Source organism: Tursiops truncatus, chromosome 20 (assembly GCF_011762595.2).
Source record: "Tursiops truncatus isolate mTurTru1 chromosome 20, mTurTru1.mat.Y, whole genome shotgun sequence".
In the NCBI taxonomy this organism is placed as follows: Eukaryota; Metazoa; Chordata; class Mammalia; order Artiodactyla; family Delphinidae; genus Tursiops; species Tursiops truncatus.
Genome location: NC_047053.1, coordinates 43,705,288 through 43,722,705, shown reverse-complemented (window position 1 = coordinate 43,722,705; position 17,418 = coordinate 43,705,288). Strand labels below are relative to the sequence as shown.

Genomic DNA, 17,418 nt, shown 5'->3' with positions numbered 1-17,418 from the left:
GATTTTTCTTATAATAGCTCTTAGGCCTAAACAGGATTCCTAAAAGGTAATCTCCCTTCAAGGAATGATCAGAGACCACTCCACCCCGCCTCTTCTCCGCAGAGTCCATTTAGGTCTTCCAACTCAAGAAAGCTTCCCCTTTTCACCTACTAACTGACATCCACGCTAATAGTCCCATTTGGAGAAAGATCAGCTGACTGCAGCAGCGTTAACAAGCACACTCTACATAGGAAGACAGGAAGGAAAGTGAGGTCATTAGGCTCAAGCCTGGGGGAGGGGATTCACTTCTGGTAAAATGCTCCTTCCAAAAGCAGCTTTGAATAGAAGTGAGTTACAGCAAGTGAGAACCCACACAATTAGAATAATGTACAACAGTACAAGAATGGGCCCTATTCTGTTGTTCCCCTAGTTCTGTAAGGTAAACACAAAAAAATAAAAGCAGCTTTCTAAACTATTCCTTATGTTACAACTGAAACAAAAGGACTTCGGGTCCCTAGTTTTCCTAAAGGCAGGAAATACTCTGGGAGGCTATATCTAGCCAACCTCAGACAGAAGAAGTTCTAGCCCCTTATACTTTCTCCAGGAACCAAGAGCACTTCTGAAGAATTGGTAGACAAGGTGCAAATGAGGAGAGAGAAGATTAGCTGATAACGAAGAGAACCACAAGGAAGGATATCATCAAACACACCAAACTTGGCCATCTGATACCCACCAGGAAGGAAAGCTCCCCGTCACTCACTCCTCTCTGTGGGCCAAAGGGCCTAGGCAACAGGGAGGTCAGTGACACTGGAGGCGAGAAGAAGGTTCTCAACAGCGCACAACTTTAAATGTTAACAAAATAGAAGCTGTTTTCCTAAAGAAGCACACAACTCTCAATAAAACAGGCACTCTCAACTACCTGAGTTAATGGGGGGAAACAACTGTAAACAACAATAACAAAATCACTCATTGTTACTTTCAGAATATATATGATGTTTTATTAAATAAATTTCCCTTCCTAACTACATTTTAAATAAACCAATACTAAAATTAATTAATTTTTTCTGAGTATATACTGTAAGATAGCTAAAAAGTTTCTGAATTAGGGATCGTGAATCTGGATAAAATATTTGCCAAATGATCAGTAAAGGAAAAAGTATATGAATACTGTCCCCATAATTAGTGAAGAAATTATTCTAACTCTCCAAAGATGAAACAGTATTTACAAGGTGAGATGCACAAGGCATTGGGACTCCAGATCACAACCCACACCTGGTTAGTACATATCACTTACCATTTAACAGACTTAAGGGAAGGGACCAATAGCATTCAAGCCTGTATCAGAGTATCATTGGCTTCTCACATATTTGCCACCTGAAAACCCCTCCCCAACAAATTTAGTTAACAGCCATGGCCGCACACACCTGCCTATTTGGGTGACCCGTTTCTTTGTTCTTCATGGTCTCATATCCAGGCACCCGGGGACGTCGGCTCATCTGGAGGGCCACCAGATCCTTCATGATTGAGTTCAATGCCTCCTGTTCGTCTGCAAAGAAAGAGAGCACATGGGCTAAGGTACTTTAATACAGACCACAGAAGTACTTTCACAAATTATATAACTAACACTCAGGGAGTTCTGCCCAGGTGAGAGACCCTGTAACTATAATCTCATGAATTTGTTATCTGTGAAAAGTAGATAACTGAGGTCAGACTACGGCAATTTGAATTTTAATGGATTCTTAACAGCTCTCCAATCAGATTTCTGGCAGCAATATCTACCAGTTCACTGGGGGCAAGGGAGGTGTTCAAACAGACCAATTCTTCCAGTGCCAGAGAAACTCAACCAGGAATAATAGATGAAGAGTTGGAGTGAAGAACAACAAAGCACAGTGTAGTAGGGTACTGAGTGAAAAGATGAATTCATGGAGAGCTGATTATGGGACATAGTCAGTCAGACTTATTCCTAAACTATCATACACAGGAGAGCATATTTAAAAGGTACCAAACAAGGACCTCAGGTCGCTGCTTTGAACAAATGTTGTTTTACAAGCCTAGCCTCTGAATGCCCCCTCCCAACTCTTTACAATTTTATAGGCCTTCTGCTTCCCACAGGGAAGTCAAAAGGCAGTTCTATTGTTTTTCTTCCCTAACTGACCAAGCAATGCATTGTCTCTGCCTTACTGGTATTACTTTTAATCCCCCTTTCTTGACATAGCATAGATCACTACAGTTCTCATGCAATGAAGACAACTGGCCAAAACCCAGAACTTAAACCAGCCCAATTCCATGTTTTGCAAAATCCTCCTAGGCCCTTCAAGAGATCCTTGTCTACTCAAATAGCACTGGGGAGTTGAAAATAAATCTGCTGATCTGCAAAGAAACATGAGGAATGAGCTGTTACACTTGCTTTAGTGACAAATGAGTCACTTAGGGACTTGGGGCACACCTTAAAAGAAGTACAAGACTCCACCCACAGAGTGTGCCTATCTTCTGCGCTTTATCACTGTCCCTTGAAAATACTCTAATATCCTGTGGAAAGGAAAGAGCAGCATGGAGTATAGGAAGTAAAGCGGCGTTAGTTGCCTCTCCCCTCTTCCTAAACCAAATCTGCTTGGGTGCCCTACATGCCCTCTGAGGAGATGCAGCAAAGGAAGGAGAAGGGTGCCCCTGAAGAGATTTTTGTCTGCTCAGAAAAGTAAAATTAGATTTAAGACTTGAAGGAAAAACACCAGTAGAGTAGCTTCCCAACTAATTCCACTTCAAAATATATACAAAAGTATGAGAGTGATATAGTTGTAGTATGAAAAGAATGAGGTAAATGAGATAACGAATGAGGAAGTGGGTGTCTACAGAAAGACATCTGTCAAAATTAAAACACAGGGCTTCCCTGGTGGCGCAGTGGTTGAGAGTCCGCCTGCCGATGCAGGGGACACGGGTTCGTGCCCCGGTCTGGGAGGATCCCACATGCCGCGGAGCGGCTGGGCCCGTGAGCCATGGCCGCTGAGCCTGCGCGTCCGGAGCCTGTGCTCCGCAAGGGGGGAGGCCACAACAGTGAGAGGCCCGCGTACCGCAAAAAAAAAAAAAAAAAAATTAAAACACATACATCCCATCAATTATTTTATACTTTCTCACAATTTACCTATAGGCTCCTTAAAGGGAACTTGCTTGGTTTTTGTTTTGTTTTTTAACCTCCCAACCAAGATTTTAAAACTAGAGCATAACATCTAAGCTAGGATGACTAGATTATATATATGTATAACATATATATATAGGCTTATATATTAAATTGGCTTATATATCATTAAATATTATATATGTATAAATTTATTGGGCCAACTGTAACAGTAAATTGGGGTCATTATGATTATGACTAGGTGGGTGTTTTCTGAGGAGCATCCAGTGATAGTCCTAACAGCAGAATGCATATAGTTTTCAGTATCAAGGTAACCAGCCTTAGAATTGAGAACTTCAGTTGTCTCAACTCAGATACTGAAACAAGATGGATGTGAATATACACACACAGACACACGCACATGCTTTCCAAGTCAAATCCATGACAAGTATGACCAAAGAAATTGTTTCTAATTCTGTATAAGATGATGCTATTATAAGAGCTGGTTTATCAGGTTGACAAATTCTGTTTCCAGGAAGCTAACCAATTCCTGGCATTACTTAATGGATAAAACTTGTTTGGTAGTTCCAGTGGTGCGAACACACTAGAGGAATGGTTTGGTTCTATCTCTTGAAATCTGGGGCAAATGACCCAAGTGAAACAAAGTAATAGAATCTGATTTTGTGTCAAAGTTGCATATATTTCTAGAGGCAAACGGGTTCTTTTTTTAAAAAATAAATGTATTTAGTTATTTTTGGCTGTGTTGGGTCTTCGTTGCTGTGCGCGAGCTTTCTCTAGTTGCGGCAAGTGGGGGCTACTCTTCGTTGTGGTGTGCAGGCTTCTCACTGCAGTGGCTTCTCTTGTTGCGCAGCATGGGCTCTAGGTGCAAAGGCTCAGGAGTTGCGGCGCACGGGCTTAGCGTGTGGGATCTTCCCAGAACAGGGCTCGAACCCGTGTCCCCTACATTGGCAGGCGGATTCCTAACCACTGCACCACCAGGGAAGCCCTGGTTCTTAAACTGATACTTCAAACTGAGGACATGGATAAAGACAGGAAGCAAATCGAGTGGTTCTTTTAGGCATTTCTTCCTGGATTGGGATTTTAACTGAATTATCTGTGCTATCGTACTCTTTCCTTAAAAAATAAAAACAAACAAACAAACCTTTTAAAAACAAATAGCAGCTTTCTTAGAGTGCAGTAGTCAGTTATATGGACTTTGGAGTCAGAAAGACCTGGCTTTAAGAGGCCTTAAACAAATTACTTATTCTCCCTAAACCTCAATTTCCTCATCTGTAAAATGGAGATAATAAAAGTATCATTACACAGAGCTGCTGTGAAACTTAAGGGAAAAAACAAACAAACAAAAAACCTTACAAATTATTCCTCACGCTACCTAACACTTAGTAATGATGGAAAAAATGCTGGCTATTATTTTTAGTAATGGAGAAAAGGTTAATGTTGAAAAAAATGCTGGCCAGTATTATTAGCACTGGAGAAAAGGTTAATGGAGGCCACCATCTATCCTAATATTTAATTGTATTTCTGAATTTTTATTATTAATCATTAACAATAACCATTTACTGAATACCTATCATGTATTATACATTAGACAGTTTTGAAAGATACTTTAAGGTATTCAAACTCTAGGGGTAAAAAGACAAAACACACAAATACAAGGTTACACAAATAAAGAGACTGAATTAGACAAGAAACAAACCAGAATACATAAACACATGTGTAAAAAAATTTTTTTACAGTGTGAGTAGCAAGAGATTATATAGATGATTTTACAGAATAAAGAGTTTTCCAGAAAAGCAAGTTGTACCAGCTATGCAAGAGAGCTTTACAAATAAACTGAGAGAAGGACATGAAAGCAAGCGAGTGGTGGAGGAAAAGAAAAGGTCAGGGACTGATCCTCAGTGAATAGTAATGCCATCAAGTAGAGTAGGAAGAAGGTGTGCTGGCACAGAAGCCTTTAAGAGGATTGGGAAAAAACAAGGGTGACACCACAGAAGCTCAGACCAAAGAATAGCAGGGGCACGCAGAGGCCAGGCAGGTCCAATAGGGTAGTAGAGGCAGAAACAATTTTACAGGGAATAGAGAAGCTGGAGATTAAAAGAAAATTGGAAGTAGTGGAAATCAACAATTCACTTATGAACTTTCCACATGAACAAGTTGAGGCAGAGGTAATAGTATGCTATATAACCTTGAAAAGATTTCCGAAGGATGGGGTTGGTCTGACACACTTAAAAGCTACCAGAAAGAAGCACAGAGGAAGAAGTTAACTCTAGAGATTAGGAGGTCAAGGATCTAGGGGTGAGGAATATTCATAGAAAAAGAAAAGAAGGAATCTATGAAACAAGGTTTACAGTTCAGGCTTAAAAAGTGGAAGCTCTTCAGCAGTCCCAAGCAGACAGCTATCCATAATTATCCAGTGGCGTGTACTTTTCCTTCTCCCCATACCCTGACCTAAGGCATGGGGGCTGCCAGGCAACACACTTCTCTCTCATTAGTCCCAGCAGGAAGTCACTCTTCCAGACTGAGCTATTACTTCTATCTAAAAGCAGGGTCCTAAGGCACTCCCATTTACAAATTCCCTTGGCTTAAAACCCAGAAAAGTTTCCAGAAGCAACATGTCCTTCGATAAACATTGTTGTCCTGCATGATGCCAGACACTCACTCTTTTCCATATATACAACCCCCAAATTTAATCTTTGTTTTCATTTAACAAACTACTTCTTCACCTTGCTCTACCCAACTCTGCCAGATCATCTGATCACACTGCTCACTCAGGAGATCCTGTGCTTCAGAGTGTCTGTGAGTCAGATTTTACTATCTTACTGTTCATGACATGTTACATACTCACACTGCCTCCACCCTCTCCATACCTGGGCAAACATCATTTCATAGTAAGTATAAGCAAAAAGGTCTGATCCTCAATTCACAAGAAACATTTTTCCTTTTTCCTTCAAGGCCCTGGTTGAATCTTCGCTAAATCTCAAAGTCAAATTCTGGTGTTTATTTTTCTGTTTCTGGGATATAACTGCCCTTCAATATTAACTGATGACTTAAAATTAAAAAATACATATTACAAAGTAAGCTATTGCTTCCTCGTAAAAATCAATATATCACCATCATATTTTATTTTAATGGTTAATGAAATTGACCTTACAGGTCTGAGGACTATAGGATAATGTATGTCAATCCCAAAACTACAGAACTGATCTCTCCCTCCTATGTACCTTTACAGTTTTGATGAAGTACCTATAACACCTCATTGCACTGATTTGTTTTCATGTTTTTGGTTCACCTCACCTAACTGTAACTTCTTAAACACAGGATACATGTATGTACAGGGCCTAACACTATATCTGACACATAAGAGATGCTCAATAAATGGGCAAAGAAAAAATGGATAGCTTACATAGTCAGAACCAAGAAAACTGCTTCTTCCTCTATGTATTCCCCTAAGTAATGCTAAGTTGGACTGATACTTTTTACAAATGCCTAAAATTCAGTTTTAAAAACCAATCATCATTTTGTAAAGTGTCAGAAATCTAGTCGTGACATAGCCATGTTGATTCATTAAACTGTGATCCCAATTTCAATCAAAACAGTTGCTAACTATTTAGAGTATACACAGGTGGTCAGATTCTAGCTTGGTCTAATTGGAAGCTCCCAACAGACTTGAAACCCTAGAGACACAAGGCATCTGTAAATCACAATGATTCTGACTTCAAACCAAGTTATCAAACCAGAACCACAACATCCTAAATCCTATACTCAGTTCATGATCGTTTCCAGTAACATTTCCAAGTTGTTGCATAGTTTTCAGTAATACTTCCCACTAAATTTTAGATTGCATTTATAGAGTCCAAATAAACACTAGTAAATTAATCTTAGGTGTTATTAACAGCATGTGCCACTATAATTACTAAAACTAGGAGAGAATTTTGGTGTGACCAAGAAAAAATGACCAGTCAAGCCCAAATTTTTCTTTATAACCACATAGTATCAAAGCCAAAAAAAAAAAAAGACTATTTCCTATTATTTACAAGGATAAGTGTAATTTCCACTAGAAATTTACTGGGGCTAACAGCCAATACAAAATCTGACCTCTTTTCATTACCAACCCAAGTTGTCAAACAAGCTTGAGTCTGGGGCTTAGAACAGCTCAGGAAAATATGACTATTAACCAAGGAACCTGAAGGGCAGGAACTCAAATTAGTTTTAGTCCTTTCCTCACTGGGCTGGAGTTTAACAAGTATAATAAAAATATTAATAAGTCTATGCTTCTCTCTTATTACCCCTTGAATTTATTTAGGACTGCCTGCAGCAACTAAAGCATACTAACCTGGGAATTTGATTTTTCATCATTTATGTCACCAAAATGGAAACTAGTATTTAAGAGAGACTCTGTGTGTGTGTTTGTACATACATGCTTGCTGAGCCCTATACAAAGCAAACTAAAGGCCAGGTTCTAAGAGAATTCGTTATCAGCTCTAATTGCACGTCAAGGTCATCTACTAAAAGGAAACCGAGAATGGTATGAGGGGAGAGTGCTGAAGAAAGCCAGGCAGTGGTTCTTAAATCAGCTTGCCTAATATACTGCAACCACCAGGCAAGTTAATTCTCCCCTCACTGTCTCACTTTCTTCATGTAAAACCTGACATGGGGACAAATGAGAAGACACTGAATTTTTGGTCCTTTTTCGTTTGGGGCTCTGGACCCTACCTATATAGTTCCTTTCCTCCTCATTATTGTCTCTCCATATACTCACACACTTAAACTTTTTGAATTTTTTTTTTTTTTTTTTTTTTTTTTTTTTTTCGGTACATGGGCCTCTCACTGTTGTGGCCTCTCCCGTTGCAGAGCACAGGCTCCGGACGCACAGGCTCAGCGGCCATGGCTCACGGGTCCAGCCGCTCCACGGCATGTGGGATCCTCCCGGACCGGGGCACGAACCCGCATCCCCTGCATCGGCAGGCGGACTCTCAACCACTGCACCACCAGGGAAGCCCCTGAAAATATCTTGAAATGTGAAAACAGGCTGACATCTATTTTATTTCTAGGGATGCAATGTAGTCAACGCATCTGGACACTCTAACTGATTTAGCAGTTGAGAAAGTGGGAAGTAGGTCTGCACACCCTCAAGTATTTCACACTACCCTTTGGGACTTAAGACTGTCCCCGCAGGACAAAAAGGAAAGACTTAGAAAGATTATAGCAAGTGTAGGCTCACAAATCAATTCAAAGATTTAGTTCAATCATCAAATTCCAGAACACAAAATAAATGTATGAAACCTAGGGAGGACAAGAAGAATTATGTTCCCCATTTATAGTAAATGTTCAATGAGTATTTGGTGAATTATGTATTTAAATACCAGGCCTCACTGGGTTCCTTTTCTGCTTACTGTCACAGACTTTTCCCAGAAAAGCAAGCACTTCTGAAGTAAAGCATGGGAAGGAAACAGTAAGCCCAACAAATGAACAAACCCATCTCTTACTGTATGAGGGGCAGTATGGAACAGAACAAGGTAATTCATTCAAAGCCAGAGTGTAAAGATGGGCCGCAAAAGAATATCTGCCCCATGTGACACACCAAACATTTAACCCCCTACAGAAACGACTTGACCTTGCTATAGGGCAAATCAAATATTAACGTTCCCTCTTCACAGATGCAATCAATGGTCGTGCAAATGATCTTTTTACTGACTTTTACCCCTTGATTATTTATGACAATACCAAATACTTTACAAAACTTGCCATTGCAAACAACAGTATCAAAATAACTGATCCAACAAGAGAAGCAAAGTACATCTAAAATGTTATTTGCTACTTAATCTAGTCCAATAGTCATTTGGTAAATTACCAAAAAGGACATGAAATATAATTCAGTTCAAATGCTGCGTGTGGAAGACATTAAAAGCTTTTCTTAGATTACATCTTCACAACAGAAGTTACAAATATCGATTAAAAAGGAAATGATTTCATAGAGATTCTTTTGTGTAGTGAATGTTTCTCTCTTTCAAAAGTTGCATAATTTCAGGGATACAGTTAGATTAAAATAATGGATGTAAAACACTACTAGATTTTTCGAAAGGTAGGATGTGTATTATAAGTGGCAGCCCGCGACCAATTCCTAACCTCCAGCAATCTGCGCGCAGCTCGCATTTCTCAACCGCGCGGTTGACAACAGTGATTGCCGTTTTAATCACCTCCCAACCTATCTCCCTGCACGCCCTCCCCCCTGCGCTGGGGCGCGCACAGGGCTCGAGAGCAAGCCCCGGGAACTCTCACAGGCCAGCCTGTGTGAGCAAAGGGAAGGAAATGACACAGGCAGGAAAAAAAAGCAAATCAAGGAAAAGACACAACAGCAGCTGGGCCTGCACCAGCCTCCAGCCCGGGCCCCACACTGCGCTCGCGCTCCCCCGCCCTCGGGCTCGCGGTCCGGCTCGCTCGGCCCGGAGCGGGCTGCCTCGCCGAGCATGGGCCCTCGACCCGCCGCCGCTTCTTTGGGATGCGCCGGCCGCGCGGCCCGGAAGGAGGCTGCCGAGTGGGCTCCGTCGGCCGGGGCCGCCCCGGCGGGCCGAGAAGCCAGAACCCCCGCCCGGGCCGCGGAGCCGCTAAGCCGCGAGCAGGGCGGGCGGGCGCCGGCGGTCCGCAGCCCCGGCCCGGCTGGCTGTCCATGCCTGTCAGGCGGCGGCCCAGGGTCCTCCTCCCCTCAGTCCGGGGCGGGGCAACGCGAAGCAGCGCGGGCACAGGCCGGGGCGGTGGCGACACTCACCCATGGTGGCGATGGCGGCGGCGGCGTCTTGGGCCCGAGTGTCACCTCCGCAGCCGGGGCTGCATGCCGGGGGCCCGGGCGGCGGGGACGGCAGCGGGCCTGGCTCCGCGCAGGGGGCGCGGGCTGCGCTCAGGGCCCCCGCCGCCTCCCCAGGCTCCGGCTCCGGCTCCGCCCGCAGCCGGGCGCTGTGGCATGGGCAGGGTGGCCCGCTACATCCCCGGCGCTCCTCGGCTCGGCCCAGCCCGGCCTCGGCGGCGCCGCTCGGCCCGCCCGACCGCCAGTCCCTCAGTCCCGCAGTCGCTCGGTCCGGCCGCCGTTCTCCACCTCAGGAACGCTCCGAAAAACAAACCGCTGGTCGCGCAGCTCGCCCCCTTGTCTGTCACTCACCCCAGCACCCGCCAATCCTAGGCAGTCGCTGGACCTTGGTACCACCCCCCACTCACTTCACCAGCCAATACCAAGGAGGAAGTCGCTGCCCCCGCCACCCCTCCTCCCCCCGCCCCGGCTCTCTCTCCAACATCCTAACTCTCAGCCGCCAGCTAATCATCAGCACCTCTTGATGAACCAATCCCGCCTACTCTCTCAGGATGCCAATAGGCGAAGCCAAGGCAGTTTCCGAGGGCTGTCTACCGCCTGCCAATCATTGAAACAGCTCCCGGTTCACTCCGCTGCTAGCCAATCACATAGAGGTCTCTGAGCACCCGCCTCTGCGCATCCCTCGCAGGCTTGCCCTCCCTCTCTCCCTGGGAGGTGTGGGTCGCTCCAATCACAGCTCGCGCTTGAGGCTCCGCCCACATTCCCACCTCCCGTCAGTCACCCAAGGCTCGGCGGGCGCGCGGGCTGGCGCGGTTCCCCGCCGGCTACTTTGGGGCTGGAGTTTGGGAAGGCGGCTGGAGGGGCCCCTTGGCCTCCCGCCTCCCGGCTCTCGGCGGTCTCTGATGCTGAGGTCCTGCCCCTCCCTGTGCCCACACCGGGCGCGTAATAAGCGGGGAGGGTTCTGGCTCTGAGCGCTTCCCGGCATGTGGCCACCTCTGCCGCCGGATCCCCAGGCAAGTCCTCCGGTCCAGACGCTGCGCTTGCCGGGAGGCAGAAGCGGCTTACCACTGCCCGCCTTTTCCTGGGTCTCACACCTCCAGGGCCACACTCTCCAAGGGGCTGGGGTAGTGCCGGAAAGTGGGTCCTAGGAATCTGCTGGCCAGGGCCGAAACCATTAAGTGCAAAGCCAGAGAGGTTCTTTCGGGAAGAAAACTTTTTTTTTTTTTCCTGGTCATAAAAGCAATACAAGCTCTTTGTATTAAAATTGAAAAAAATAAAAATAAAACTTCCACCCCAGAGATAATTTTATCTTTCCTACCTAAATATACAATGTTTGATAAAAACGGCTTCACATTGTTTTGTAGTGTGCTTACATTTTATCGTAAGTGTTTTCCGGGGCCACTGAATATTGTTCCAAAACAATTGTACTGGCTGCATGATATTTCAAAATAGAGATGACCATAATTAATTTTCCCAACCCCCATTGTTCAACATGTTATACACCCAGATCTTCAGATTCCAAGTCCTCCACAATCCCGGTTCCCTTCCTCTGGCTTCTGTTCTACTGTAATATAAATCAGACGCCAGAATCATCTTCCTCTTGTTTTCATCTGTCAACTAAGAACCTTTAGTGGTGGCTTTGCCTTGGTATCAAATCTCTTAAGAATTACCTTAGATTTCTCTCTTCTCTCTTTCTTTACACCCACCCCTCCCCGCCACCACCACGATTCAATCAGGCCCCTTGTCTGTTATTTTTTTCCTCCAACAAGCTTTTAAGTCTGTCATTTTCCCACTTGAGTAGATCCCTACCCAGTTTATTGCAGTTCCTTAACTATAATAACTTCTCTTTTCTGGGAAGGGGAGGTAAAGCAGAGAGAACTAATATTTATCAGTCATTTTCTATGTGCCAGGCACATCCTCTCAATCTTTTCAGTAACTTTGAGGTAAGTAGTAGTACTGGTGTTTGAATGATGAAGGTGAAGCTCAGAGAAGGTAAGTATCATGTCCAAGTGGTAAAGCCAGGATCCACATCAGGGCTTTCTGACACCCAAAGGCCATGCTCTTGCACATTTCTCAACTGTTTTTTTCATTATCACCCCCCCAAGGAGAAAATTTTTAATTACTTAAATTTAAATTCTCCCTAATGTGAGAAATTAAATATTAAGGGATAAGATTTTGTCAGGTAGGGCTGAGCTTTGAAGCCCATATACCATCATATTATCGAAGATTTTTTTCACCTCGTAAGAATCATTTTTCGTCCTGTTGGGGATATCACCCTGTTAAGAATGTGTGTAATAGGCCAGTGCTGGAGGTCACAATCTGCCAATCTGAGGCTCAGATCTGACCCTTAATTTTACTGAGCTGTGAAATAAATATTTAAAAAAAAAGACATTTATGCCAGTGGAAATGTAGGGCCCACTCCTAGATTTAGGAATACTTGCCTGTATTCAAAGGTCCATTCAGCAGCTTCTCCTGGAATGTCTAAAACACAACTCCAATTTAATGTGTTTTACACTGAACTCTTGATTCTTTCCCCCTCCCCCCACAAACCTTGCTCCTCTGTTTTCCCAATTGTTAAAATACAAACCTAGGAGGCGTCTTCCTTGATTTCACTTTCCCTAACATCCCTATATCCAGTCATCCAGCAAGTCTTTTCAGCTCTCCTTTCAAAATGTATCTGAATCCAACTACTCACCACTTCCACCCTAGTGCAAGCCACCACCATCTCTACTGTATAACTGCCCTAGCCTCCTAACTGGTTTCCCTGTTTCCTCTGTGGCCACCCAGCAAATGATTCTCCACACAGCAGCCAGAGTGATCCTTGTAAAATGTAATTCAGATCATGTCACTCCCCTGCTCTCAACCCTCCAATGGCTTCCCACCACACTTAGAATAGAATCTTCCAGGCCCAACAGGAGCCGGCTCCAGCCATCCTCTCCTACCACAACTCTCCTGCTCCCTCAATCGCTCCAGCCACACTGGCATTCTCACCATACTTTGAACCTACCAAGCTCAGGACCTTTGCACTTGCCATTTGTTCTGCCTAGAATGCTCTTCCCTAAGATGTTCCCACAGATAATTCTTGCATTGCATTCAGGTCTCTGCTTAGATATCAACTATTAAGAGCGCCTAAACACACGATCCAAAATAGCCCCTCTCCCCTCCATCATTCTGTATTTCTACATTCTGCCTTATTTTTCTTCATAGTGCCTGAAATTATATACTTAGTCTTTCTTCCAACTACAATGAACATAAGCCGTGTAGGAAGAGGGATTTTGTCCTGTTCACTGCGCTATCACCGGCACTTTGAACAGTGCCTCGTACATAGTAGCACATGCAATACAACTACATTAAGTCTTTAGCTGAAAAGAGCCTTCTGATTTTTCTTCTACTTTACTATCAACTGCTTTCTTTGAGGGCTTCATTTCTGTTGCCTGCTGCTTAACCAGCCATCTCAAACATTCCCATGCTGCATTTACCATACTGGGCTTTCTTCTGAACTTCAGAGGCATCACCCATTGAGTACCCCACAGGCACCTCAAATTCTACAGGTCCAAATTGAACTGATCATTTTCCTCCATAGTTCTCTATATCCTCTCTCCATCTTCAGTTCCCCAAGCTGGATGCTTCTGAGTTATCTAACTTGGAGAGCTCTTTCTCTCCATTTCCCTTCCCCCACAGCTAATCTCGACCATGTCTCCAATCTGTCCACTCCTCTCCCAGCCCCAGCTCCACCATCCTAGTTCAAACCCCCAAAATCTCTCACTTGGATTACTTAGTTTAACAGCCTCTCAAGATCACTCCCATCACAGGCTGATCCTTTAAAATGGATACCTGATCCTGTCATGCTCTGCTTAAAAACTTTAAGGCTTCCCTGGTGGCACAGTGGTTGAGAGTCCGCCTGCTGATGCAGGGGACACGGGTTCGTGCCCCGGTCTGGGAGGATCCCACATGCCACGGAGCGGCTGGGCCCGTGAGCCATGGCCGCTGAGCCTGCACCAATGGAGCCTGTGCTCCGCAACGGGAGAGGCCACAGCGGTGAGAGGCCCGTGTACTGAAAAAAAAAAAAAAAAAAAAGATGGTCTAGCATCTCTCACAGCACATTCAAAAAAACAAATATTTGGGACTTCCCTGGTGGCACAGTGGTTAAGACTCCGTGCTCCCAATGCAAGGGGCCCAGGTTTGATCCCTGGTCACGGAACTAGATCCCACATGCATGCCACAACTAAGAGTTCACGTGCCTCAACTAAAGGAGCTGGCGAGCCACAACTAAGGAGCTCACCTGCCGCAACTAGACCCGGTGCAACCAAATAAATAAATATTTTAAAAAACTCAGAATTCACAAGATATAAATTAATTAGGCTTCACTCTACTGGCTCTTAAAAATAGTCAAAGTGCTCAACATATAATCCTAAAAAAAAACAATTATTTGTTGAATAAATAAGCGAACTTCAAATGGGTATGTTAGTAATGGAATGTAATTTCCACAGGTGTGCCCTTTTAGCTATGTATTTTATCTACTCTATGTTGTCTCTCTCCTCACTCTTCATTTTCCCCATGTGAAGGCTCCCAACTGGGCCAGGCCTTCTCAAGTCTATTCCCCTAGTTTTACACTGAGTAGATGCTCCTGGTTAAGCACGTGAGCCACTCCTGACCCCAAGACTCATTAGGCAGCCAATCACACACCAGCTGCACATTTTCCTTTTTTCTTCCAAGAGCACAGGACACATGACAGGGAACAATAAATACAAATGAATAAATTTCCTTAAGGGATAGCTCAATGCATTTGGTGTAAAAACAAAAACAAACCAAAAAACCTATCACCTAATTTGATGAAAATTCTTTTAATTCAGAGGTAAAGTGGAATATATTCAGATTACCAGTTCAACCAGTTAGTTTATCTGCATTGTTAAGAAGTGATGTACACAGAAGATTTTTACATCTCCTTTACATTTTTATATATGGACATTTACTTCTAAAGAAAAATTGCTTTTCGTTTTGAAATTCCACTTCTATAAATTTATCCTAAAGAATATTTTGCAAGAGAGCAAAGGTAAAGAATGTTCATCGTAGCATCTTCTGTAAGATAGACAACCCAAATGTCCATTGATAGAGACTAGTTAAATAAATTATGGCACATTAATTAATACAATAAAATACTACGTAGCTACTAAAAAGAATGAAGCAGACGTCTCCATTCTAATACCAAAAGGAATCCAGGATATATCTGGGGGCAGGGGGCGCAGGAGACAGGTTATAAAGCAGATATATATAGGGTGATCACATTTCAGTTTTTAAAATAGTTCTTTCACACTTAGTGGGAAAAAAGGCCAACATACACTGAACACTTCCTATTGCCAGGCACTGTTTTAAGTGCTTAGCATATATTAACTTATTTAATTCTCAAAACAGCCTTATGATATAGATGCTATTATCCCCATTTTATAGATGAAGAAATAAGTACAAAGAGGTTAAGTTCTTCCCCAAGGTTGCTAGCAACTGACAAGAGTCAGAATTTGTGCCCCAGAAGATTGACACCAATGAGAAGAGCAGACTGTTAATGGTGGTTGTTATTTTAGGAGGTTAGGATTAGATGGGACTTTAATTTTTTTGCTGTATATTTCTATAACGTTTGACTTTTTAAAAAACAATAAAGGTTACCTTTTTGGCACAAACCAAAGAAAGATAAAAAGAGGAAAAAGTAAAAACTTCTATCCCATTCACTGTCTGGGGATAGAATAAAGAGAGAAAGTGATTTCAGTCAAGACGAGCGTAGTATCTATCATGACACTCTCTTTTGTGAGATCTACTGGCTCACTTATTTTCTCTTCATAGAATGTCTTCAGAGGAGTCCTCAGGGATTCAAAAGTTGAGGACTCTTAGAGTGTGAAGCTTTATTGACAGCTGTGCTATATATTTCCGAGAGAGAAAAAAAGTAACTCAACCACACGACTGAATTTCCAGAGTTGGCTAGAGGCAGAGTCTTCACTGTTCCTGTCTGATTCAGCGGGGGCCCCTGGCAGAGTTGGGGCAGCTACATACCACACGAGCGCTTCTCGTAAGAGTCAAGGCTATGGACAGAGCCTGTCACTGATACTTCCATCCCACTGAAAGGAAACTTGAAAATGAGCCCGAGCCAGCTCAAGGCTCTAAATGATTTTGTGTTGCTAAGACAATGACCAAAGATAAGGCAAAGGCAAGCCAGGACCAGACGCTATTCTTCTGACTTTAAGGTACACCTGAATCCCACCCTCTCACATGCTGTCTCCCTAACAGGACAATAATGTGACTAGTTTTCTTTTTAAAAAAATGCTTCCCTGATAAAGTAACATACGATTATTGAAAATAAAACTCAATTATAACATCACCACCCAGAGATAACCAGTTTTGATATTTTGGTATACTTCCTTCTAGTCTTTTTTTAAAAGTTCATATATAAAGTATGATATATATTTTAAAATTTGGACCATACTATACATATAGTTTTGCATCTTTGTTTTTCACTTAACATTATATTGTAAACATTTTCTCTGACATAAAATATTCTTTGAAAAATAATTTCTAGTGGCAGAATAACTCATACCCTCTTTACTTAACTATTCAGTTAAATAGTTAACTATTTAACCTGTAGAGCTAAGGGTCTCTTTACCAGATCTAGAGGCAGAGCAGGTCCAAGTAAGCTTTCATTTCTGCCTTTCCCATAGTAATTGCAGGAAAGACTGCAGGGCACCGCCAGGGGTCAGTGCAGAGCTGTTTAGTATGTCTTTATGCAAGAAAACTGGTTACACAAGAATTCACATTAACAAATCCTATCTATTAGATTAGAGGACTATTCACATGAGTAACCAAGTTCCCTTCTAGAGCAGGCTTCCTTAGTACGGATTTCTCAGATCAGCATGACCACATTCTTCCAAATTAATTTATATTCAACATTTATACTAGACCTTGGTTTATTTCATACAGATGTAGTTCTCACCTGCTTGGTATGAGATCATCTGTGCATAAAATACTTGGCCTGACTATTTCGTAGGTTTTTTTTGAAAATCAAATGAATAAAATATGAAAGTATCTTATAAGTTAGGAAGTGGCATTTAAACTTTACATTGCCCTATTTTAATGATGTGCTATTCAGATATTTAGATGAGTTATCTCCTATAAAAACTAAAGAATGCCAGGTAGTACCAAAATTATGAAATGAGGTATAACAGCATATGCTTTGGCACGATAACAGGTTATTTCATTGGTTTTCCTCCCTCTAGCCTTCACTCTCCAGCTGTTGAAGTCATCATGGAATTAGTAATCTGTTTTTCCTAGAAGGTGAAGTTATCATTTAGCCAATCTGGTTTTAGTTCTTTTCCATCCTCATTTACCTACGAGTCCTTCAGGAAAATTACTCTGAGCTCAGAACTGGCTTAAACAACTTACAAGAAGGTGGATAACAGGGATCAAAAAGCCGCTCCGGGACCGACACGCCTGACGGGCTCCAGCACAGGTGGTTGGCACT

The 17,418-nt window shown here is 43.0% G+C and overlaps 1 protein-coding gene across 5 annotated transcripts in view; it reads right to left on the bottom strand.

Moving 5' to 3' along the window:
• Nucleotides 1–17,418, bottom strand: part of MAP3K3 (mitogen-activated protein kinase kinase kinase 3) — a 71,670-nt gene that overhangs the window by 52,474 nt on the left and 1,778 nt on the right. For 2 of the 5 annotated variants that reach the window (XM_033846825.2, XM_033846828.2), the window contains exons 1-2: nucleotides 9,879–10,251; nucleotides 1,404–1,525 (exon numbers count right to left, since the gene is read on the bottom strand). In XM_033846825.2, coding sequence (XP_033702716.1) covers nucleotides 1,404–1,525; nucleotides 9,879–9,882 — 126 coding nt within the window. In that variant the 5' untranslated portion in view covers nucleotides 9,883–10,251. Of the gene's footprint in view, nucleotides 1–1,403; nucleotides 1,526–9,878; nucleotides 10,257–17,418 lie in introns of those variants that run through there. The other 3 variants (XM_033846826.2, XM_033846827.1, XM_073798232.1) reach the window with 2 other exon arrangements.